Here is a 25,880-nt window from a genome sequence, read left to right as displayed (position 1 = left end):
TGCCTCAACCACCTCTAGCAGCTCCCCCCAAACACCCACCATCATCTGTGTGAAAAAATGGCACCTCAAGTTCCCATTAAATCTTGCTCTTCACCTTAAACCTATGCCCTCTGGTTCTTGATTCCCCCACCCCCGATAAAAGACTTGCATTCACCCTATCTATTCCCCTCATGTTCTTATGCACCTCTATAAGATCACCCCAGAGCCTCTTGTGCTCCAAGGAATAAAAGTCCTCCCCTTGAGAGGAGATCTTATAGAAACTTACAAAATTCTTAAGGGGTTGGACAGGCTAGATGCAGGAAGATTTTTCCCGATGTTGGGGAAGTCCATAACAAGGGGTCACAGTTTAAGGATAAGGGGGAAATCTTTTAGGACCGAGATGAGGAAAACATTTTTCACACAGTGGTGAATCTCTGGAATTCTCTGCCACAGAAGGTAGGTGAGGCCAGTTCATTGGCTATATTTAAGAGGGAGTTAGATGTGGCCCTTGTGGTTAAAGGGATCAGGGGGTATGGAGAGAAGGCAGGTACGGGATACTGAGTTGGATGATCAGCCATGATCATATTGAATGGCGGTGCAGGCTCGAAGGGCCGAATGGCCTACTCCTGCACCTATTTTCTATGTTTCTATGCCTAACCTCTCTGTAGCTCAGGCCATGAATCCTGGAAACAGAAATATTATATGTGATATTTCGAGCTAAATGACATCCTCCGATAGCAGTGTGTCCAAAACTGAACAAATACTACAAATTAATTTTGTTTTTTCGTGCTTGCCCACGTGGAACTTTTCATGTTCATACATATAGGAGTAGAATTAGCCCATCAAGACTACTCCGCCATTCAATCATGGCTGGTCTATCTTTCTCTTTCAAACCTACTCTCCCACCTTCTTCGATAATCTTTGATGCCCTTACTAATCAAGAACCTGTCAATCTCCACTTCAAAACTTTTTTTTTTTTTTTTTTTTTATTTTATTTTTATTAGAAGTACGGTAAATTACAATCCTACACAACACATATATCTTAATACATTTTTTGTACCGCTTCATTTTTTTTGAGCTTTAAGAAAAAGGTAGAAGTAAGGAAAGTAAAGAAAGTGCAAGAGAGTCGTGCAGTGCAAGAGTGTAGGGAAAAGAAAGCCCCTTAGGAAAGAAGTTAGAGAAGGAAGTAAAGTGAGAAAATAGACCCTAGAGAAGAAAGAAAGAGAAAATAGAAACAATCGCTCTATTATAACATTAAACTCCACAGAAAGGGGACTACCAACCAAGTCTGTTTTTGTTATTTTACCTCCCGTTACCAGGTCCTGATTCCGCATATTTATATATTTGTTTTTTTTAGATTACTATTGCACCTCATACTTGTAATAGGTCCAGAAACATAGACCACGTCTTTTGGAATTGGTCTGCTTTACCTGCTAGGAGGAATCTCATCTCTTCCAGATGTAATGTTTCAAACATATTTGATATCCACATTTTTATTGTTGGTGTCGGCGCATTTTTCCAGAATTTAAGTATAAGCTTTTTTCCCATTATTAGCCCGTAATTAAATAAATTCTTCTGAAACACGTTTAATTCAGGGTTACCTTCCGATATTCCGAAGATAATCCATTCTGGTTTTGACGCCCTTACTAATCAAGAACCTGTCAATCTCCACTTCAAAACTTACCAATGACTTGGCCTCCACAGCAATCTGCAGCAATGAAGTCCACAGATTTACCACCTTCTGACTAAATAAATTCCTCCATCTCCTTTTTAAAGGTATGTCCTTTAATTCTGAGGCTGTGCCCTCTGGTCCTAGACTCTCCCACTAGTGGAAACATCCCCTCCACATCCACTCTCTCCAGGCCTTTCACTATTTGGTAATTTTCAGTGAGGACCCCCTTATCCTTCTAATCTCCAAATGCAGGCCCAGAGGCATCAGACACTCATCTCAACGTTAATCCAGTCATCCCCGAGATCATTCTCGTAAATCTCCACACGTCCAGATTCAGGGACAGTTTCTTCCCAACTGTTATCAGGTGACTGAACCATCCTATCACCAATCAGAAAGTAGTCCTGAGTTATTATCTACCTCCCAGATGCTGTCTGACCCGCTGAGTTCCTCCAGCACCTTAAGTTTTGCTCAAGTTTCCAACATCTGCAGTTCCTTGTGTCTCCATGGTTTCTGCCCCGATTGCCGAATATTCTGGTTCAAGGAACTATGGGGATTGTGGTAGTGAAAAGAAACATTTATTTCAGCCGCACTGAAACCGACTGATTTGGATCATTTTGCAAAACTTGAATGCACCTGGGATAATCCAGTTTCCTTCGGCTTAGTCCCCAGCTTCACGATCTGATCTGTTGCTCAACAGCAAGGTTGGCCCATCAGTCAGCCAGAAATGCTTTTGTAGAAATTGTTTTTGGAAAATTTAATTGGTCTTTCATGTTGTTTTCGGTTAATAAAAGCAGTTTTTCAAGACACTTAATGCATCAATTTTGGAATTCACTGCTTGAAAGCATGCTGTAAGCAGGTTAAATTGTCACTTTGGCATGCGGGACTATGCATATAGATTTTGATTTTAAGATCCAGCATGGAAACAGGCCCTTCAGCTCTCTGAGACCACGTTGACCAGTGTTTACCTGTTCACGCTACTGTTACCCCACTTTTGCATTTGCTCCCGACACACTTGGGGCAATTTAGTGGCCAATTAACCTGCAAACCTGGTTTGGGATGTGGGAGGAAATTGGAGCATCTGGAGAAAACCCACGTGGTCACAGAGAACATGCAAACTCCACAGACAGCAGCCGAGGTGAGGATTGAACCCGTGTCTGTGGCGTGTGAGGTAGCGGCTTCTACCATCTGTGCTGCGATTGCACTGGACTAGATAATCCTTGGAATGAACTGGCACAAATTGGATGGGTTGGGTGGTCTTGCAGCTGAAGTGATTCTGACTTTCTCCAACCAGCCCTAGTTGGGATATCCTGTGGAACAGGTGAATCGATGGTCAGCATAGTCTCACTGGGGCAAATGGCCTGTTTCCATGTTGGGAATGTACCAAAACATGTGGTGGCAGGAATTAAATCTGGCACTTTCCCCCTCCCTAACCTGGTGGCCAAGATCATAATATCTGTGTGTATCTGTACCTATCTCCTGAAGTTGAAAAATCTGGCTCGAATAAGGGTTGCTGTCTGACAAGCTTGCACTAAACAAATAGATTTGGCCATAAATTGCCCTTGCTGTAACTGAGCACTGAAAGATTAATCTGTGGGGAACTAGAATGGCTTTTCTGAACCAAAATAAATAGTAAGTTTTTTACTTTAACATGTCCAAAGATTACTGAGAGTTAAAAGGTGCCACACATTTACTGTGGCTTGAGGGCTGTGATTATGTTCTGAATGCTTATTCAGATTCACCACCCAGTCCATCAACTGAACAGTTGCTTTCAGCACCAAATTATTTTCTCCAATTTTTTTTAAATAGCATTTTCTAAGTAACTGGGAGGGTGAGGTTTCATTTTGAGGGCAGTCCCAGTGGTGTTATTAACTCTGGCTTTTAGCTCCGATCATTCTTCCTGTGTGAGTGGAGAGAGTGCGTGCTGGCGTAGAGGCGGATTGGCAAATCGCAGGCCATTCAGCTTGCACTGGCTTGGTTAAATAGTGGATGAACAGTCTCCTTGCTGTGACAGTCATATGGATAGGAAAGGTTTTGGGGGATATGGGTTAAATGCAGGCTAATAAGAGAAACCTAGAATGCCAACAGACAAGGTGGGCTGAAGGACCTGTTTCCATGATGCATAGCTCTGACTTTTATGCAATCTTACAATACAATACAATTTAATTGTCATTTGGACCCCTTGAGGTCCAAACGAAATGCCGTTTCTGCAGCCATACATTACAAACAAATAGACCCCAGACACAACACAATTTACATTTTACATAAACATCCATCACATTGCTGTGATGGAAGGCCAAATAAACTTATCTCTCCACTGCACTCTCCACCCCCCGATGTCAGAGTCAAAGTCAAAGCCCCCGGCTGGCGATGGCGATTGTCCCGTGGCCATTAAAGCCACGCCGGGTGGTGCGAGGTCGCACACCGGGTCTTGGTGTTAGAGCCCCCGGCGTGCGCTCGCTGAGTCCTGCGGCCATTCCAAGCCGCGCGGGGCGGTGATGTTAGGCCCCGCTCCAGGAGCTCTTCGACCCCGCAACTCGGGCGGGAGAAGTCGCCGTTGCAGGAGCCCTGAAAAGCGGTCTCCCTCCAGGGACCCGCGGGCTCCCGGTGCCGCCGTCCGCAGACCCGCAGTTGCAGCCACCGAATCGGCATCAGCAGCAGCAGCAGCGCTCCACCACCGCTCCACCCGCTCCGGACTCGGCTGGCTCCGCGACGGTGAGGTGAGTCGGCACCAGAGTCCCCGGCTTCTTCTGTTGGAGGCCGCTCCTCATTTGCAGCCCCAACGACAACGAAGACCCGACAAGAAAAGGTCGGGACTCCCGTGCAGGGAGAGATTAAAAAAGTTGCCCCCTCCCTCCCCCCCTCCCCCTCCCCCCCACACACACACCCCTAACTAAAACTACATATAAACATAGACAAAAAATAATAAAAACGTGGACGGGCTGCAGAGGCCGCTGCTGGCCAGAGTCGCGCCGCCTACCGGATCCTTGGAAAGTCTGGGTAAGTTTAGACTTTCGAGATGCAGCGTGGAAACAGGCCCTTCGGTCCACCAAGTCCGCGCTGACCAGCGAAACCCGTACACTAGTGCTATCCTTCACATTGGAGACAATGTACAATTTTAGGAATCAGGATTGAACATGGGTCTCTGGCGCTGTAAGGCAGCAACACTCCTGCTGTGCCACTATGCTGCGGGAATTCCTGTGCAGAACATATCCTCATTTGTGAGTGGTCGCAACTCATTTAGGGATGGGATTTTGTTTTTACTCGCTCTTGCTCTCCCCAGCCCACTATAAAAGTGGATGACACCACTCTTGAAAACGTTAACCACTTCCCCTACCTTGGCAGCATTCTTTCCTCAGAAGCTGACATCGACATCGAGGTCAACAATCGCCTGAGTTGTGCCAGTGGAGCCTACGCCAGACCCACGAAAAGAATCTTTGAAGACCAAGACCTAAAGGCTCAAACAAAACTGCTGGTCTACAGAGCCGTTGTCCTCCCCACCCTGTTGTATGGAGCCGAGTCATGGACCACCTACAGCAGGCATCTGAGAGCCCTGGAACAATACCATCAAAGATCCTTACGAAAGATTCTGCAGATCAGCTGGGAGGACAAACGCACCAACATCAGCGTTTTGGAGGAAGCCAACATGACCAGCATCACCACCACAATAATGCAGCACCAACTTGGATGGACTGGCCATGTCATCCACATGTCCAACACACGTCTCCCTAAACAAATCCTGTACTCTCAATTGAAGGAAGGTCGGCGAGCCCCCGGCGGGCCAAAGAAACACTTCAAGGACAACATCAAGAACAGTCTGAAGAAATTCCACATCATATCGAGCAAGTGGGAGCACATTGCACTGGACAGGCGCTCCTGGAGGAAATCCGTGCAGGAAGAAGCTGCACGTCACGAAATGGAACTACGCCGTGTCGCAGAGACAAAGTGACAGCACCGTAAGGAGAGAGAGAAGGAGGCTCGACAACTGCCAACCACCGCCAGTCTCCACTGCCCACGTTGCACCAAGGTGTGTGGATCGCGGATCGGCCTCTACAGACATCTGCAGACCCACAGGTAGACGACCCCATGGAGAGGAGAGGACAGTCGTACTCGTTTCCAGTGACTGATGATGATGATGATGATGATGAATTAACAGTGGAATGGAAACTAGTTCCTTGCGAAACCCATGAGGTCACGGGTGGAACATACAAATCCACACTTTGGCATCAGAGGTCAGGTCTGAACCTTGGTTGCTGGTGCAGCATTAAGTGCCGTCATGTAGCTCCGTCTAATACTATGGGTCATGTTGGGATTGCCAGTTTTTGAAGATTGCTGTCATTGTACATATATTTGGCATAACACGGCAAAAATCTTCTTCAAACTGTGAGCTATTGCTTCTTCTGTTGTGACCTGTGTAGAGCACACTCGAACAGATCCTCATTCACGAGCGGTTAACACCATCGCTTTGTAAGTAACACTGGTCTACTTCTCCAAACCCAGCCTCCTCTGCCAACTTGATCGTCCTTTCGGAGGTTTTTCAGCCATATAAACCCATAGGAGCACTGCACACATTCCGGCAGTAATTCTTTCCTAGCATCATTCCTCGTTTGATGTGTTACATTCACCCGAGTCACTGATGTAGTCATGTAGGAAGGAACTGCAGGTGCTGGTTTACTCCGAAGATGGACAAAAAATGCTGGAGTAACTAAGCAGGACGGGCGGCATCTCTGGAGAGAAGGAAAGTGTGACGTTTCGTGTCAAGACCGAAGTCTCTCCAGAGATGCTGCCTGACCCGCTGAGTTACTCCAGCATTTTGTCTATCACTGAAGTAGTCCATGGTTTGTACCTCTTCCAAAATTCCTGAATTGCGGACTTGAGGTTGCCACCCGCAACGCTTCATTCCGTGCTGAACACAGCAGACAAACAAACTCATGTCAAATGTTTGTACCGATTCTAATTGGTGTCCATTTTTTGGTACATTTTAGACTTTAGAGAAACATTGTGGAAACGGGTCCTTTGGCCTACCAAGTCCATGCTAACCACCCGTACAATTTACAAATTTACAAATTTACCAAAGCCAATTAACCTCTTTGGAGTGTGGGAGGTAACTGAAGCAGCTGGAGAAAACCCACACGGTCACGGGGAGAAGGGACAAACTCTGTACAGACAGCACCCGTAGTCAGGATGGAACCCGGGTCACTAGCACTGTAATGCAGCAACTCTACAACTGAGCCACTATGCCCCCTCTGAAGTTGTAGTCTGAAGGTGTCATTGACTTTGGGTAATATATCACTGGATCTAGGTATTCATATACACTTTGGCCTTTTGTTCTCATGTGAGAAGATCTCCTAGCAGATTGGTCTTGTAAATGTTTTGAATTACGTAGCGCAGCTGGTAGAGTTGCTGCCTCACAGTGCTAGAGAACCAGGTTGAATAGGTTTTCAAACTAAAACTGTCCCCGTTAACTTATTTAAATGTATATTTGTGGAATGTATTAAGATGATAGGTTTAAGGTGAGAGGAGAAAGGAGAAAGGAGCCTGAGGGGAAACATTTTGTCCATACAGAGGGTGGTGGGTATATGGAAGGAGCTGCATAAGGAAGTAGTTGAGGCACATGCTGTAACATTTTTTAAGACATTTGGACAAGGGACACACAGAGAGGAGGTTTAGAGGATATGGGGCTAAAGCAGGCAGGTGGGACACGTGTTGATGGGGCATCTTAGTCGGCATGGAGATGTTGGTCTGAAGGGCATGTTTCTGTGCTGTATGACTCTTTGACTCTGACATTAAGGCCAAGAGCCAGATGGTGAGTCTCATTAACTGGTGCCTCATTTTAGTGATACTAAACATTTTCTTTGTTAGCCTTGGGGTAAATTCCTGTCAAGTGACTATAAATGTCCCATGTTAGAAAGAACTGATAATGGCGAGAAAATTGCAGTAGTTCACTCCTGTCGTCTCCCCCCCCCCCCCAAACACTTAATTCCTAATCCATCTCAAACTCCAAATCCACCCAAAATGATGAATAAGTTGAATGAATGAATAAGTTTATTGGCCAAGTATGTACACATACAAGGAATTTGCCTTGATGCTCCGTTCACAGGTAACAACACGACATGCAGTAAACCATTAAGAATAAAACATCAAACATTAAGAATAAAACATCATGGTTTAAACATGTGAATGAAATACAATACCAGAGCAAAAGGAGGGCACAGACTTTTGGTTATTAAGTAGAGCTACTGCTCGTGGAAAAAAGCTGTTTTTATGTCTGGCTGTGGCGGCTTTGACGAATTGTCTGCAGAACTGTTGCAATAAAAGTGATTGTTTCTTCCTTTTTCCCCGTTTCTTGCTGGGTTCACTAAATGATATTTGTGTAAATATCAGCAGAGTTCCTTGCACCTTTTCTGTTCGAGGTGGATGTCAAAAGGTAGGACTTCCCATTGTTTTAATGAATTAAATCTGTGAATTTCATTCTCGTTTTACAGGCTTCACACTGCCCAGCGTGCAATAAAACAGACTCAGGTAACCGTTCAGAAAGTAGGCAAGGAAATTGAGGAGAAGTTACGATTAACAGCATCAACAACAAAATTGGTAAGATCGGAATTAAGTGCTTCAATATTTGTTCTAAGCTCAGGATTGTTGACACCACTTGCAGTATGCAATTGTGCTGAAATCTTGCAGTATATTTGTCTTTGTCACTTTAGAGATCTTGGAGATAGAACATAGAACAGTACAGAGCACAAGAGCAGCTCCCTTGGCCCACTGTCTGTGCTGAACAAATTAAACTAATCCCTTCTGCCTGCACATATTCAATATCCCTCCATTCTCTGCAAATGTATGTGCCCATTGAAAAGCCTCATAAACGCCACTATTGTACCCACTTGGACTGGCAGCACATCCCAGGCACCCACACTCTCAGTAAAACAAAAACACATCTTGTTTTAAGCTCCCCCCCCCCCCCCCCCCCCCCCCCCCCCCCCCCCCCGCACCCTAAAGCTATGCCTTTTAGTATTTGACATTTCAATTGTCGGGAGCAGATTCTGTCTCTCTACCCTATCTGAGCTTATGATAATTTTATAAACATCTGAGGTCTCCCCTCAGCCTCTGACGTGCCAGAGGAAACAATTCAAATGTGTGCAACCTCTCCTTATGGCTATTATCCTCTAATCTAGGCAGCATCCTCGTATACCTCTCCTGCACCCTCTCCAAAGCCTCAACATCCTTCCTGTAATGGGGGCGACCAGAACTGCATACAGTTTTGACTATATTTGGAGTACTATGTTCTATAAAGCATGACTTCCTGACTCTTGTACTCAAATGCCTTGACTAATGAACAAAGGCATACCATATTCCTTCTTTACCACTCAATCTGCTCTAACTCGACCTGCCATTTCTCCACCCATATCCTTAACTGATCTTATATCCATTATTGTCACGAAGCATTGACTCCACAATTACTCTGCAGTGATGCTGAATTAGGCATGTGGTTTCAATCTGATCAGACTGTATTGTAATGAAATCACCTGAGAGGCTATCTGTCAACACATTCCCAATTACGAGCCAATAGCATTTTGGGTTGTCAAGATGTCCTGTTGAACCAACCTCGTTGTTTTTTTTCCCCCTGAAGGGATGATATCCCAGCATGGTAAGGAAGACCTATGTGGACTTTTAGAATGATTGATAAAGTTTCAGATGAAAGTTTGTAACAGTTGCAGAGATTTGGTCTCTGGAAAGTGATGGGTTCTTGTTATCCAAGTTGTTGACATTTGTTTGAATTCTCCTTTTTTTGAACCTGTCATAGGCAAGGTCACTATTTATTACCAATTCTAAATTGCTTGAGAAGGTGGTCGGGAGCTGGCTTTGTGAATCACTTCTTCTGGTGAAGGGGCTTCAGCTGTGTCGATAGTAAGGGGGCAAGTTCCATAATTTAGTATGTGGCAATGAAGGACCGGTGATTTTAATTCCAAATCCAGATGGTGTGCAACTTGGAGGGGAGTAGCAGGTTTTAATGCTCCCACGTTATACCTTGCCTATGTCCACTGATTTGGATGGTGTTGTTGAAGTAGCCTCATGAGTAATTGCTACGCGTTGTGTAAATGGTACACAACACAGCCACAATGAACAGCTGATGGTGGGGAATGAGTGTTCAGGGAGGCTATTGGAGAGCCAGTCAAGCATGTATGTTGACCTCCTAGGGTGTGAAGGGAGATGCAAGTTGGTTCACTATATTTTATTAGGTAAACTGTGAAGGGTTTGTTGGTGTGTCGGCGGGCAAAAAAAGCCTGGCTCCATAAGGAAGGCCAGTAGAGAGCAGGAGAAAAAACATTAGTGGTGGGAAAACTAAAAGGTAAAATGCAATTAAAACCAAAATGTGACACGTTGGATAGAAAGCAAGACGAGGCGTTAGACTGGCTGAAAGAAAGGCATCCAAGATCTATTTTTGAATAATTTGAGTCTTTTTGTGTGTGTAAAGGAGCAACATGAAGCCCGACATGAGTCTGAAGAAGGGTCTCGACCCGAAACGTTGCCTATTTCTTCGCTCCATAGATGCTGCCTCACCCGCTGAGTTTCTTCAGCATTTTTGTCCACCTTCAATTTTTCCAGCATCTGCAGTTCCTTCTTAAACATGAAGCTCTATCTCCAATAATAATTGGTATTTGATGATTTAATGTTTAGAATTGAGAGCTGTGTTCACAGCCCAGTGGCTGGATCCTCACAATGGCCGCTGTCTGTGTGGAGTTTGCACATTTGTCATGCCACCACGAGGGTTTCTTCCGGGTGCTGTGGTTTCCTCCCACATCCCAAAGATGTGCAGGGTCTGTAGGATATTTGGCCACTGTAAATGTCTTCTACTATCTCGGGAAAGTGGGATAACATAGAACTAGTGTGAATGGGTGATCAATGTAGACTTGATGGGCCGAAGGATTGTTCCCACAAAGTACCTCTAAACTAAACTAAGCAGTGTGTGTTTTGAAAGAAATTAATGTTATTCTTCCTCCTGAATCTTAAAAAATATAATTTATTCAGTGCAATTAATTGTAGCAGCCATTTAAATATATTATGTTGGCCAAAGAGTTTTATCCAATGGTGTAGACAGTCAAGAATTTCTTTGTATAGATTTTGGATCATTGAGGCGGAGTAGTTTTAATTCCCAACACTATCATAAATACTGTTTTGAAGACAAATTGATGATAATTGAAACTTACTCCGATTTGAATCGATCTAATGCTGTGCAGTAGGCACATTTTCTGAGGTCAGTGCAAAGATGTATGTTTTCTTTTACTTTTTTTTAATGAAAGTTTCCAATGCCAGTGTTATTTCAAGATGCTCCTTGTAGGTGTCACATCTGTGCTGAAAGACATCCATCATTTTCCATGATACATCTTCCCAATGTGTTAACACCCAATTCAATCTGGAGATCTTTAAGTCTACTAAATTCTGTCTGAGACCACTCGCTTTAAAAGACACATTGCCCAGAATGACATGGTTGATTATGTCATGGCTGTTCATCTCGCAGCTTTCGATCTGAATGTATAAATCTACGGTGTCCTTTACAGCCAAGGTTACAGCTGCAGTTGTTCAGAACTGCAGCAATTTTCAACCTCTCATTCTGTTTTCATGACCATTTGCTATTTTTGGTTAAATGTAGACATCTGTGAAAACACGACTCTGGTGTCAAATTCAGAGACCACTTCTTGGAGAGAAAAAAATTGCTGCAGACAGTTTGTAGAACCTCAGTGGTTGGAAGTGATGAACAGTGATGTGAAATTATATAGTGCTTGCTTTGTAAAAATGTAATCTAGAATGAAGGTGCTTCACAACAATGAACAACTTCTTCACTGGAATATCCATTGTGGCCTTAAAACATATAATATACAAGGGTATTGTGCGTCTTGTGTAGACAAATTAACTTGAGAAAGAAGTTTTGGGATGAAAACCCCCCCTCAATGCTGGAGTAACTCATCAGGTCAGGCAGCATCCCTGGAGAACATGGATAGGTGATGTTTTGGGTCAGGACTTGAAAGGTCACTTATCTATTTTTTTTCATTAACCAGCATCTGCATGTCCTTGTTTCTACAGGAATGTTTTGAATCATGATTTAACATTTCCTGGTGGTTCTTTGCATGGACATATGTATATTTCATTCCAGATTTTTTTTTTGAGGTTTCATTTTAATGAGAAGAAAAATGTTTGTTGGCCAATTATCCGACTATCTATTTACTGCCTGGAGTTTTGCTCTATGTTGAGTACCTGTTCCAATTAAATAGTGATGAGAATTCCACCTCTGGACTTTGTTCCCCCTCCAGTATTTAATATTTGATACAAATCCTTTGCTTACATCTCGTTGTAGGTACTGTTCTTGCGCTTTTTTGCTCCTTTTTAAAAATTGGCCTTCGCATTCATCTTCAGCATTAACCATGTGTTCAATTACCTCTGCCATCCTCCTGCCCTGTTTGCACAGATGCTGTCTGACACGCTGAGTTACTCCAGCACTTTGTGTCTTTCTTTGTAAACCAGCAGCTGCAGTTCCTTGTTTCCACATTCTCTAAAAATCTGGTTATTTCTGCCTTGCTATTCTAAGTCATAGAGTCATACAGCACGGAAATAGGCCTTTCGGCCCAACTTGCCCATACTGACCGAGATACCCCATCTACACTAATCCTATCAACATTTGTTTGGCCCATATCCCTCTAAACCTTCCCTTTCCCTGTAAATGTTCAAATGGATTTCAAATGTCATTCTAATACCTGGCTCAACTACACCTCTGACAGTTCAGTCTGTTTACCCACAGCCCTCTATGTGAAGAAGTTGCCCCTCAGGTTCCTATTACTTTAAACATATGTCCTCTAGTTCTTGATTCCGCTACCCTGGAAAATAGACTCTGCATTCTATTTCTGTCGACTGTCTCTGGTTTGAATGTGGGATAAGGATATCTCCTTTGGAAAATCTTGAATTATGCTTTTATTTGTCATTCAAAAGTTTTTAGTTTTTTTGGATTTGAACCAATTATTTGCTCTCTATCAATACGAGAATGTCGTGTGATGTACCAGATTTTTCTGTTGCCGAATTTTGATGGCTTTGTGTAAAACGATACACACGGGGTTGTGCACTGTGCTGTTTCAGGTGAGAACTCAAACTGATCACTGTTTGATCAATGCTGCTCCTAAACAGTCCACCAGAGGTAAAGGAATCTGAAGAATTATTTTAAACCCTCAAGTGTACACAGCACCAATCTAAAACTGCGATGGAAACTGAAATCTTTCTCTTTGTGAACACTAACGTCCAGAGGTATTGTTAGTGCGCTGGAGAAGCGTAATTTGTCCAAGGAATATGAACTTTAAATGTAATTTATCTCTAAGCCATTTGGATGTAACTTGTGGGGATGCTGGTAAACTGAAGTGGTGATTGTTGGAAGTAAAAGTGTTTTGCTGTTCTCTTCCCGTTAGAAAAAGGAACGGGAGCGTTTGCAGTTGAAGATCTTGGTGCTTCGGAATGAACTAGAGAGACAGGAGAAGGCACTGGGACGGGAGTTGGAAGTGTTACAGAAGGAGTTGCTTGCATTCCAGGACAAAGGCAAGTACACATTTTGCAAAAATGCTTGGATTTTGGTTTTTGGTTTGAATATTGGAATAGTTACAACCATGGAGTCATTGTAATATAGCATGGAAAGAGGCCCTTTGGCCAACTTACCCATGCCAGCCAACATGCCCCATCTATACTGGGCCCAGATTTTTCTGTTGCCGAATTTTGATGGCTTTGTGTAAAACGTTACACACGGGGTGGTGCACTGTGCTGTTTCAGGTGAGAACTCAACCTGATCACTGCCTGGGGTTGCTCAATATCCCTTCAAACCTTTGCTCTGCATGTACCTGTCCAAACCTATTCTAAATGTAATAGTATCTGCCCAAACCACCTTCCCTGGCAGCAGGCCGCATACCTGTGTGTAAATATTTTTCCTTGCACCGTAAACTTATGTCCTCTAGTTCTTGATTCCCGAACTCTGGGTAAAAGAATCTGTGCATTCAGCACAATTCTGATCGTTGTGATATGAATTAGATGATGACAAAGGAAGCCTTTGAGGCCCTTTCATGAGGTCAATTTCATTTTTGCTTGTGCATAGATCAAACACTTGGGGCAACAAAATCTAGCCAGTTTGAAGAAGGGTCTCGACCCAAAACGTCACCTCTCCGTGTTCTCCAGTGATGCTGCCTGACCCACTCAATTCCTCCAGCACGTTGTCTTTTTTTTTTAACCAGCATCTGGGTTCCTTGATTCTAAATAATAGCCTGAGCAGATGGTACTAAACATGAGAACAATTTGACTTTTGAGAGTTAAATTGATTAACGGGAGCAATGGAGGAAGGAAAAGTGGCCTCTGACTTTTTTTCTAAAATGAAAGGGAATCCAATTTAAGGTGTCCTCGATATAACATGAAGTTATTGGTAGATATTTTTTTGTGATGCATATTCAAAATATGTAATTATTTCAGGTATCTAGTGAGGTTTAAAAAAAAAGTCCTGTTTTTCCCAGACTTCAGTGAGCAATGTTCATTAGTATAGATGTTTGCATTTTCCCACCAAAGTTTGGTGCCTTGATGACTTAAATTCATTTTTTTTGTGTTTGCATAGCATCTGGGGAAACTAAGACCCATGTGCATTCAGGAGAAAAATGCCCAAAGGGCGAAGGTTTTCATACATTTGTCTCCGGTGCTATCACTCATTCTCAGCTATGTGTCAAACACTCTGTCAAGTATATATTAGGAATGTGTTAGTGCGAATGGGCTGCAATGGGAAGGAGGCCGATCCATAGGTGCTTCGTGCAAAACTATTTTTGTCGAGAATTAGGTAATTGAAGTTGAAAATTGGTGGAAATCTCACATTTTCTCAAATTGGGTAAGAACCCAATCCCTTGGTGTGACTAGTTGCTGTTAATTTAGATATTGCTGGAGATAATGAGATATATTTAGTAAAGAAAATTGGTTAATTTCCTAACATAAAAACCTTCTCTGGTGGGTTGAATTAAAATGTAATTGAGACCATTAGCTCCCACAAAGCAGCCTTGGGGCCTTACGTTTAATGTGTGTTAGTTGCAGCCTCTGACACTTACACCTTAACATTGGCTTCATAAAAAAAATTCTGGTTATTTTCCTTTTAAAAAATAGTTAAAGGCTGTAATGAACACATTTGAAGAAAATAATGCACTAAATTAAAACCATAATTTTGTCGCCCGAGTTTGCATTTTTAAGAGGTAATAAATAGTATTCTAAAGTTTGAGATCTTGATGCACATGTATTGGATGTGGAGGACTGTTCAGTCTTGATTACAGCAAAATAAGGGGAAGCAACTGTGTACAATCCTTTTTCTTGAACAGTTTCATTATTTTCCGTTTTTTTGTCTCCAAGAAGGCACTTGGCTGTCATCAATTTAGTTTCTGATTTCAGCTCTTCATTGTCAAAAGTCTGATAAAATCGCCCTGAGGAAGAGAGGAAATTGCTTTTGTCAGTGTATTGTAGAATAACAAATGGATTAGGGAGGAGGTGAATTAGATAGAATTACTGTAGTTGGAATGATTCCAGTTTGGGGTTGCTGTGTGTACCGACAAGACACTTGCATCCGTGTTCTCTGATGGAATCATAAAGAAGCTGCAATAAGGAGAATGTGTGGATATGGTCAACTTATGATACAATATATGCTTCTGAGGTCATTGTAAAAAGTTTTGGTAAAATGCTCTTGATTTGGTGTCCCTCATTCTTTCCCTCATGGAACACCTTGTCCTTGGCCTCTGTGTTTAATTCTGCGTTCACACTCAATTGCCGTCAGGAGTCATACAGCATGAAAACAGACCCTTCGGCACTGCCCACACCATCTTCACTCATCCCATGTACCCATATCCCTTTGAAATCTTTCCTATCCATGTACCTGTCCAAGTGCTCTTTACATGTTGTTATCTTACCTGGCTCAGCTACCTCCTCTGGCAGCTCATTCCATATACTCACCCCCCACTCTGAAAAAGGTGCTGCTCAGCATTGTAGTATGCCAGTTGTGGTCATACAGCACGGAAACAGGTCCGAAGCCCAACTTGCCCATGCCGACCAAGAAGCATCATTTCCATCAGTCACACCTGCCGGTGTTTAGCCCATATATCTCTAAACCTTTCCATGTACCAGTCCAAATGGATTTAAATATTGTTATAGTACCTGACTCAACTATGTTCTCTGGCACATGTGTCCATTTACCCACCATCCTCTGTGAGATAGATAGATAGATACATAGATAGATACATAGATAGATACATAGATAGATACATAGATAGATAGATAGATAGATAGATAGATAGATAGATAGATAGATAGATAGATAGATAGATGGATAGATAGATAGATAGATACACAGATAGATAGATAGATAGATAGATATTAATACCGTGTGGAAACCGGCCACTCGGCTCAACTCTCCCACACCGGCCAACAATGTCCCAGCTATCCTAGTCCCACCTGCCTGCGCTTGGTCCATAACCCTCCAAATATGTCCGATCCATGTACCTGTCCAACTGTTTCTTAAATGATGGGATAGTCCCAGCCTCAACAAACTCATCTGGCAGCTTGTTGCATGTGAAAAAGATACCCCTCGGATTGCTATTAAACCTTTTCCCCTTCATCTTAAACCCATGTCCTCTGGCCCTCGATTCCCCTACTTTAGGTAAAAGACTCTGTGCATTTACCCATTCTATTCCTCTCATGATTTTGTCTATCTCTATAAGATCTCCCCTCATCCTCCTACGCTCCATGGAATAGAGACCAAGCCTGCTCAACCTCGCCCTATATCCCACAACCTCTAGTCCTGGCAACATCCTCGTAAATCTTTTCTGAACCCTTTCAAGCTTGACAATATCTTTCCTATAACATGGTGCCCAGAACTCAACACAATATTCTAAATGCGGCCTCACCAACGTCTTATACAACTGCAACATGACCTCCCAACTTCTTACATAGAAACATAGAAATTTGGTGCAGGAGTAGGCCATTTGGCCCTTCGAGCCTGCACCGCCATTCAATATGATCATGGCTGATCATCCAACTCAGTATCCCGTACCTGCCTTCTCTCCATACCCTCTGATCCCCTTAACAAGGGCCACATCTAACTCCCTCTTAAATATAGCCAATGACCTGGCCTCGACTACCCTCTGTGGCAGAGAGTTCCAGAGATTCACCACTCTCTGTGTGAAAAAAGTTCTTCTCATCTCGGTTTTAAAGGATTTCCCCCTTATCCTTAAGCTGTGACCCCTTGTCCTGGACTTCCCCAACATCGGGAGCAATCTTCCTGCATCTAGCCTGTCCAACCCCTTAAGAATTTTGTAAGTTTCTATAAGATCCCCTCTCAATCTCCCAAATTCTAGAGAGTATAAACCAAGTCTATCCAGTCTTTCTTCATAAGACAGTCCTGACATCCCAGGAATCAGTCTGGTGAACCTTCTCTGCACTCCCTCTATGGAAATAATGTCCTTCCTCAGATTTGGAGACCAAAACTGTATGCAATACTCCAAGTGTGGTCTCACCAAGACCCTGTACAACTGCAGTAGAACCTCCCTGCTCCTATACTCAAATCCTTTTGCTATGAAAGCTAACATACCATTTGCTTTCTTCACTGCCTGCTGCACCTGCATGCCTACTTTCAATGACTGGTGTACCATGACACCCAGGTCTCGCTGCATCTCCCCTTTTCCTAATCGGCCACCATTTAGATAATAGTGTGCTTTCCTGTTTTTGCCACCAAAATGGATAACCTCACATTTATCCACATTATACTGCATTTGCCAAACATTTGCCCACTCACCCAGCCTATCCAAGTCACCTTGCAGTCTCCTAGCATCCTCCTCACAGCTAACACTGCCCCCAGCTTAGTGTCATCCGCAAACTTGGAGATATTGCCTGCAATTCCCTCATCCAGATCATTAATATATATTGTAAATAGCTGGGGTCCCAGCACTGAGCCTTGCGGTACCCCACTAGTCACTGCGTGCCATTGTGAAAAGGACCTGTTTACTCCTACTCTTTGCTTCCTGTTTGCCAGCCAGTTCTCTATCCACATCAATACTGAACCCCCAATGCCGTGTGCTTTAACTTTGTATACTAATCTCTTATGTGGGACCTTGTCGAAAGCCTTCTGGAAGTCCAGATACACCACAGCCACTGGTTCTCCCCTATCCACGCTACTAGTTACATCCTCGAAAAATTATATAAGATTCGTCAGACATGATTTACCTTTCGTAAATCCATGCTGACTTTGTCCAATGATTTCACCACTTTCCAAATGTGCTGCTATCCCATCTTTAATAACTGACTAGCAGTTTCCCCACTACCGATGTTGGACTAACTGGTCTTGGAATTCCCCGCTTTCTCTCTCCCTCCCTTCTTAAAAAGTGGGGTTACGTTTGCTACCCGCCAATCCTCAGGAACTACTCCAGAATCTAAAGAGTTTTGAAAGATTATTACTAATGCATCCACTATTTCTGGAGCTACTTCCTTAAGTACTCTGGGATGCAGCCTATCTGGCCCTGGGGATTTATCGGCCTTTAATCCATTCAATTTACCCAACACCACTTCCCGACTAACCTGGATTTCACTCAATTCCTCCAACTCCTTTGAACCGCGGTCCCCTGCTATTTCCGACAGATTATTTATGTCTTCCTTAGTGAAGACGGAACCAAAGTAGTTATTCAATTGGTCGCCATATCCTTGTTCCCCATGATCAGCTCACCTGTTTCTGACTGCAAGGGACCTACATTTGTTTTAACTAATCTCTTTCTTTTCACATATCTATAAAAACTTTTGCAGTCAGTTTTTATGTTCCCTGCCAGTTTTCTTTCATAATCTATTTTTCCTTTCCTAATTAAGCCCTTTGTCCTCCTCTGCTGGTCTCTGAATTTCTGGCTAATTTGTACACATCATCCTTCGCTTTGATACTATCCCTGATTTCCCTTGTTATCCACGGATGCACTACCTTCCCTGATTTATTCTTTTGCCAAACTGGGATGAACAATTTTTGTAGTTCATCCATGCAGTCTTTAAATGTCTTCCATTGCATATCCACCGTCAACCCCTTTAGAATCAATTGCCAGTCAATCTTGGTCAATTCACGTCTCATACCCTCAAAGTTACCTTTCTTTAGGTTCAGAACCATTGTTTCTGAATTAACAATATCACTCTCCATCCTAATGAAGAACTCAACCATATTATGGTAACTCTTGCCCAAGGGGGCACGTACAACAAGACTGCTAACTAACCCTTCCTCATTACTCAATACCCAGTCTAAAATAGCCTGCTTTCTCGTTGGTTCCTCTACATGTTGATTTAGATAACTATCCCGCATACATTCCAAGGAATCCTCTTCCTCAGCACCCCTGCCAATTTGATTCACCCAATCTATATGTAGATTGAAGTCACCCATTATAACTGTTTTGCTTTTGTCACATGCATTTCTAATTTCCTGTTTGATACCATCTCCAACTTCACTACTACTGTTAGATGGCCTGTACACAACACCCTCCAGCTTTTTCTGCCCCTTAGTGTTTCGCAGCTCTACCCATACCGATTCCACATCCTCCAAACTAATGTCCTTCCTTTCCATTGCATTAATCTCCTCTCTAACCAGCTACGCTACCCCACCTCCTTTTCCTTTCTCTCTATCCCTCCTGAATATTAAATATCCCTGGATGTTCAGTTCGCAGCCTTGGTCACCCTGGAGCCATGTACTCCGTGATCCCAACTATATCATAATCATTAATGGCTATCTGCACGTTCAACTCATCCACCTTATTACGAACACTCCTTGCATTGAGACACAAAGCCTTCAGACTTGTTTTTACAACTCTCTTACCCCTTATACAATTATGTTGAAAAGTGGCCCTTTTTGATTTTTGCCCTGGTTTTGTCTGCCTGCCACTTTTACTTTTCACCTTGCTACCTATTGCTTCTACCCTCATTTTACACCCCCCTGCCTCTCTGCTCTTGTACCCATCTTTCCTCGGATGTGGTGCCCAAAACAGCTCACAATATTCCAAATGCGGCCTTACCAGCACCTTATGGAGCCTCAGCTTTACATCCCTTGTGAGTCTCTCTAAACAAACCAAATCACTTGGTTTCATTCCCACACATCCTTCCTGTGACCACGTGGGTTTCCTCCAGATGCTCCACTTTCCTCCCACATCCCAAAGACGTGTAAGTTAATTGGCCTCTGTAAATTGGGTCCGGCTTGAAGGGAGTGGGATCACAAACAACTCGTGTGAACGGCTGATCGATGGTCGGCATGAACTCGGTGGGCCGAAAGGTCTGTTTTCATGCTGAATCTTTCAATCAATTAATAAAAATGCAGCAATGTGATCCTACATGGTATAGGAATGTCCAAATCCAGCGATGGAAATGCAAATAAAAACTAATGTCATTAGTCTTCATAGAAAAGAAACCTTCGACAGCCAGACGTGGCCTTTCCAGAAATAAACACATCTGCAAGTGCTGCATCTCAATAACTCACCAGTTATTGAGATGCAGTCACCAACATCCCGAGAAAGTCAACTTTGAATCCTAAATTTCCGTCTCACCAATTTGGTTTCTGCTTAACCTAGTCTTGTTTTCCAAGTACTGGCACCTCGCGTTTTACGCGTATTAGATGTGTGTGTTTTTGAAATAAAGAGTTTGTTCCTTTACCTTGATTTACCCACTGGTATTTTTATAATAGGCGCTCAAATTTACCTGCTGGCAGCGTCGTTACATATATGTTTAATTAACGCATTTTAAAATTATGTGCTGCTTTTCAAGCACTTAACACCCGCGTGTAACGCAAGGTGCCTGTAGTTTCTTAGCATTGACAACATACAGATGACTTCAGTTTAGTTTATTGTCACGTGTACAGTGAAAAACTTTTGTCGTGTGCTAGCCAGTCAGCGGAAAGACAATACATGATTACAATCGAGCCATTTACAGTGTATGGACAATGTACAGTTTCATTGAGACGATGGTGAATTAGTTAAATCGGACCGTTGAACTGTGTTGGAAGTGCACTTGGTCGCTGTCTTGCTGAAAATAATGCTGTGAAATTAAAATATTTTTCATGAATCAGTTGTATTTCACAATGAGGAGTGAAGGATTATGTTTAATTTATTTCAAATTTTAGTGCTGAGGACATTGAAGCAGAAAACAAAGTGCCTGGGGATAAGGCAGCATATATGTGGAGGGAATGAATGGATTATATTAACAGAATCGATGGAAATGGGGTGAAAGTAGGATCGGGCTACTGATTTTTGATGATCAGATTGGATGGCGGTGCTGGCTCGAAGGGCTGAATGGCCTATTCCTGCACCTATACCTGTCTATGTTTCTGTGATAGATGCTGTTTCAAGTTGGGATTATACTTCGGACTGAATAACTAAAAGTTGCTTGTAGGTCGTAAATTTGTAACTGGACATATTTCATTAAAAAGTTGCATTTTGGGCCTTTGGCTATGAGTCGTCCCTTTTTCTTTCATTTCAACTGAGCCTTAATATTCTTGCATAATATCTTTATAATGTGCCAGAGTTGGTTTGAATCTATCATAGTGGCACAGCTGATAGAGTTGCTATGTAGGAGCTCCAACGTCCTTGGTTCTGGAGTTCACCCATTCTCCCAGTGACTTTGTGGGTTCCGAATTGTTGTTTTTTCTCCCCTGCTCTAAAGATGTGAATCGGTTGGATAATTGATGGCTGTAACTTGTGCCAGGTGTGTAGGTGCGTGGTAAAATCTGAGAGGCGTTGAAGGGAACGTAGCAGAGAAAAAAGACCCTGCGATTAGTGGGAAGCAGTCCGAAGAAGTTTCCGACCCGAAATGTTACCCATCCTTTTCCCCCAGAAATACTGTCTGACCCGCTGAGTTACTCTAGCACTTTGTGTCTATCTGTGGTATAAACCAGCATCTGGAGTTCCTTCCTACACATGAGATGAGTGTAACCTTGGTGTTTGATAGTCAGTGTGGACATGGTAGTCTGAAGGGCCTGGTTCCATGCTATAAGACTGAATGACCCTGACTCTAAAATCTCAGGCTTGGCTAGATGGTCAGAGGGACTCAATGGAATGACTTGTTTGGACCACACACATTGATCGTTAACCGTTAAACCTTTTCTGCTGGATTTAAATTTATTTCACTTTATGATTCTGTGATTATCATCTTATTGTCACGTGTACCGAGGTGTGGCGAAAAGTTTTTTGTTGTGTGCTATCCAGTCACTGGAAAGTGGATGCATGATCACGTGCATCCACCCACAGTGTACAGATCCAGGTTAAAGAAAATAATGCTTAGTGCAGGGCTTCCTCACCTAGTATCTTGCCCACGCAATACAGCCTTCACCGCCGACACAAAACGTTGCGTTCCTTTTCTCCAGAGATGCTGCCTGACCCGCGGAGTTACTCCAGTTTTTTGTGTCTATCTTCGGTACAAACCAGTATCTGGTTGCCAAGCCGGGCAAAATGGCTTGGTGTTTAGGTTGCCCGGTGGCGCTTTGAGTGGTCTATGGCACCCGGGCAACCGTTAATTTCAAGCCCTGGCTTAGTGCAAGGCAAGGTCCAGAAAAGAGAGAAAATATTTCTAGTTATGCGGCACAGTGAACCTGCCCCAGAAGTCCAATAACCGAGGTTTGATTCTGACCTCCAATGCTACCTGTGTGAGTGTTCTCCCGATAACCACACAGGTTTTCCCTGGGTGCACGAGTTTCCTTTTCCATTTCAAAGTTGTGCTGCTGGTTGCTGTAAATTGGCCCCAGTGCTGGTGGTTAGTAATGGAATCAGAAGGGTATTCATGGGCACATGAATGAATGGTCGAGGGATGGGTTTGATGAGATTGCTCCAGATCTGGCATTGATTTGATGGGCTGAATGTCCACCTCTGATGTAAAGAAATGTTGAATATGGCATATTGTCACAGATCATTCCTGATTCTGTTCTTTTGCATCTATATCCTAAAAAGCAGTCAAAATTATCTCCAGTAACTTAAATGATGAGGTATTTGGAAACGGCTGCAATGAAGGCCTTGACAAAGTCCACGCCATGGCAAATGACATTTCATGGGGTTAATTGCCACATATTTTGCATCTGAAGAAATACATAGGTTAAAGTTTACATGATGAATGCCACTGAGCCAGTGGGAGTATGGCTGAGCTAACTGGGAGCAACTGCGAATATTAATATATCAAGTGGGACTAGTGCCGTTTTATCCTTGTTATATAAAACTAGCACTGTTAGAAGTTTATTATTTTTGGTTAATTTGAACAGGAGCAAGACCTGCAAGTGATGTGTAGAACTACCTAGAACGGGCCTTTTGTCTTGTTCAGTCACAGTAGGAAACTCTAATGTTGCCTTCATGAGAGTTTTTCCTTCAATGAGTTTCTGACCTGATGTAAAGAGCACAACAGAGTCCTTGTTGACACCCACAAGACCATCTGCAAAGTGTAGTGGGTGATAAAAGATGTAACCCAGCGTTAGAGGACTCTGAAAGAAATGTTGATGAACGCTGTCCAGTCTAGGTCATTAAGGTTGGCCATGCAGGTGAGATGCTAAATCATTGTCAGCGTTGGTATATTCCCTTCAGAAAGAAAAATATTTTATTGAATAAAATTAGGAACGCATGAATTAACATCAGGAGTAAACCGCGTTACTCCCGCAGTGTACTTCTCCTGCAATCTGTAGGAGGGTTCCAACCCAAAACGTCACCTATCCATGACTTCCAGACCCGCTGAGTTATTCCAGCAAGATGTTGACATTGCAATTCCTTGTGTTTGCTCCAATCTGAGAGATTCATGATATCTACAAGTTAAATGCTGATGGAGATTTTTAAGTGGTAATTATGTCACCAATGCGACTCTCTGGAGCGTGTGGGTGAGCGAGAGGGTTGAGTGCAGCCTGCGGGAGCTGCAGCGGTGGAAGGAGCTGACGGCATTGCGCTGGGCCAGGCCGACCCCTACTTCATCGATACAGTGCCGCCAGGACGCCGAGCTGTAAAGTGAGAAATATTAGAAATTGCATCTCTCCTTGGGCCAAAATCGGACTTTCCAAACATTTGGAAGTTGCAAGATGGCGGCTCTCTGCATGTCCTTCTAGAAGAGGATATATTGTCCTCGTGGATAGTATAATTTGAAGGGTCAGCATGCAGAACAAGCATTTCCCTGTTTCTCTGTACCCATGAAATTAAATGAACCAAACTAAACTCTTCCCCCACTTCCCACCCCTAAATGCTACCTCACTGCACACTCGGGGCAGTTTACAGTCTTCAATTTTCCCACAAGCACTTCAGCATGAGGGAGGAAACTCGTTTCATCATGTCAAATGTGCATCTCAATGCAGATATCACTCTGACCTAAGCTTGTATTCTTGTATTCTTGTATTCAAATTTTATTGTCATTGCCTCACTTTGAGACAACGAAATAAATTTCCCGTACAGGCAGTATCGTTAAAAAAAATCACAAGAAAACTAATAAAAAATAAATAATTAATAAATAATAAAACATATTAAAAATAAAATTGAAATTGAATTAAAAATTTAACAAAAGCACAAACACAGAAAGTCCACAACACAACATAACATAAATGGCACCCAGGTGAGGAAGGCACCATAGTCCAGCCAGCCTCCCCTCCGTGTCCATCCGTGGTCGGGGCCTTCCGAGCACCCGCAGTCGCCGCCCCGGGCGGCCCGATGTTCAGGCCCTCACGCCGGGCTGACGGAGTTGCGCCTGGGCGCTGACGCTGACAGTGCCGCCGGACACCCCGACGGTGAGAAATATCTTCCTCCTCAGCGGCCCGGACCTTTCCAAACATTTGAAGCCGCCTCCCGCTGCCGGCTCTGCAGCTCCTGAGTCCACAAGAGGATAGCCGGGCAGAGTCACAGGACCCCCGCGTTTTTAGTCACGCCGCCCGAGTTGGCAGCTCTGCAAACCGCAGCTCCATGATGTTGATGCAGCAGGTCCAGCACTCCGGGCTCCAGACGGCGACCCCCGGTAAGGCATCGCCAGCCCCGCGATGTTCCAGCGCTGTCCCGCCGCTGCTGGAGCTCCGGTCGATCCCGGCAGGAAAGGCCGCGCCAATCCAGGTAGGTAGGCCGCTGTGGGGGGGGCCGGGGGGCGAGGGCGCGACGCGCATAATAGTCGCGTCCTCACCAGGAAGCTAGATCTCTGACACTGCAAACCGTGCCACACATACATTTTCTGCTAATATGTTCAGTTTCACAATTCCCCCACATTATATCTCATTTGCCATACCTTTGCCCATTCATTCAGCCTATCCTCCTCCCTTTGTAGCTTCTGTCTTCCTTCATAATTATTAAGGAAGCAAATTAATTTTCAAAATTAGTGATGATATTGTTTGCTCAAAGATAAGAATTGAATTGGAGTTTGTTCAATTTTTGGGGGGTTAGTTTAACTTTTGATCAGTATTGTCTGGAAAGGTTAGTTTATTATTGTCAGGTATACTGAGGTACAGTGGAAAGCTATTTTGTGTGCTATCCAGTCGGTAGAAAGACTTATACATGATTAATGTCAAGCCATCCACAGATGCAGGATCAAGGGTAGAATGCTTTTGTAAGATAAAGTTCAGTAAAGTCCAATTAAAGATAGTTTGAAGGTGCCCAGTGGGGTAGATGCCATCATAGTACTGGTTAAGGCCGCTCTCTAGTTGATGAAAGGACATTTCAGTTGCCTGCTAACAGCTGGGAAGAAACTGCCTCTGAATCTGGAGCTATGTGTTTTCATACTTCTTGTCTGATGGGATAAGGAGTGACCTTGCCAAGGCAGCGTGAAGTGTAGATGGAGTCAATGGTAGGGATTGTTTGCTTCTGAGATAGTCTGGGCTGCATCCACAACTCTGCTATTTCTTGCCGTCTGGATGGAGCTGTTCCCAAACCATGCTGTGATGCACCCCGATAAAATGGTCATTTCAACATTCTTCTTAATCTGAGACTTTCTGCACAAATGTTCACAAAATCCTTCCAGATCCCTGACCGTTGGTGGCAAATTCGATCAGCTGCTCAGTCGCGGAAATCCCAATTAGGTTGTGATCGGTCACCTCATTCGGCCTAGGCGCCATATTTTCGGGGGAACTTGCTGGGGGAGATTTCAAGTGCGCTCTCTTAATTTTGTCTGGATTAAAGGAAGTGCCGGACTACCAGTTGCTGGAAAATCGGTGGTGGTGGTGGACCTGTACAAAATGAAATCTGCGAATGAA

General features: G+C 43.5%; 1 protein-coding gene across 4 annotated transcripts in view; it reads left to right on the top strand.

Moving 5' to 3' along the window:
- uvrag (UV radiation resistance associated gene) overlaps positions 1-25,880 on the top strand; it is a 314,525-nt gene that overhangs the window by 77,774 nt on the left and 210,871 nt on the right. For all 4 annotated transcript variants that reach the window (XM_055637544.1, XM_055637543.1, XM_055637546.1 and 1 more), the window contains 2 exons: positions 8,134-8,239; positions 13,096-13,222. In XM_055637544.1, coding sequence (XP_055493519.1) covers positions 8,134-8,239; positions 13,096-13,222 — 233 coding nt within the window. The remainder of the gene's footprint in view (positions 1-8,133; positions 8,240-13,095; positions 13,223-25,880) is intronic.

This window comes from Leucoraja erinacea, chromosome 6 (assembly GCF_028641065.1).
Source record: "Leucoraja erinacea ecotype New England chromosome 6, Leri_hhj_1, whole genome shotgun sequence".
NCBI lineage: Eukaryota > Metazoa > Chordata > Chondrichthyes > Rajiformes > Rajidae > Leucoraja > Leucoraja erinaceus.
This window is presented reverse-complemented; position numbering and strand designations above follow the sequence as displayed.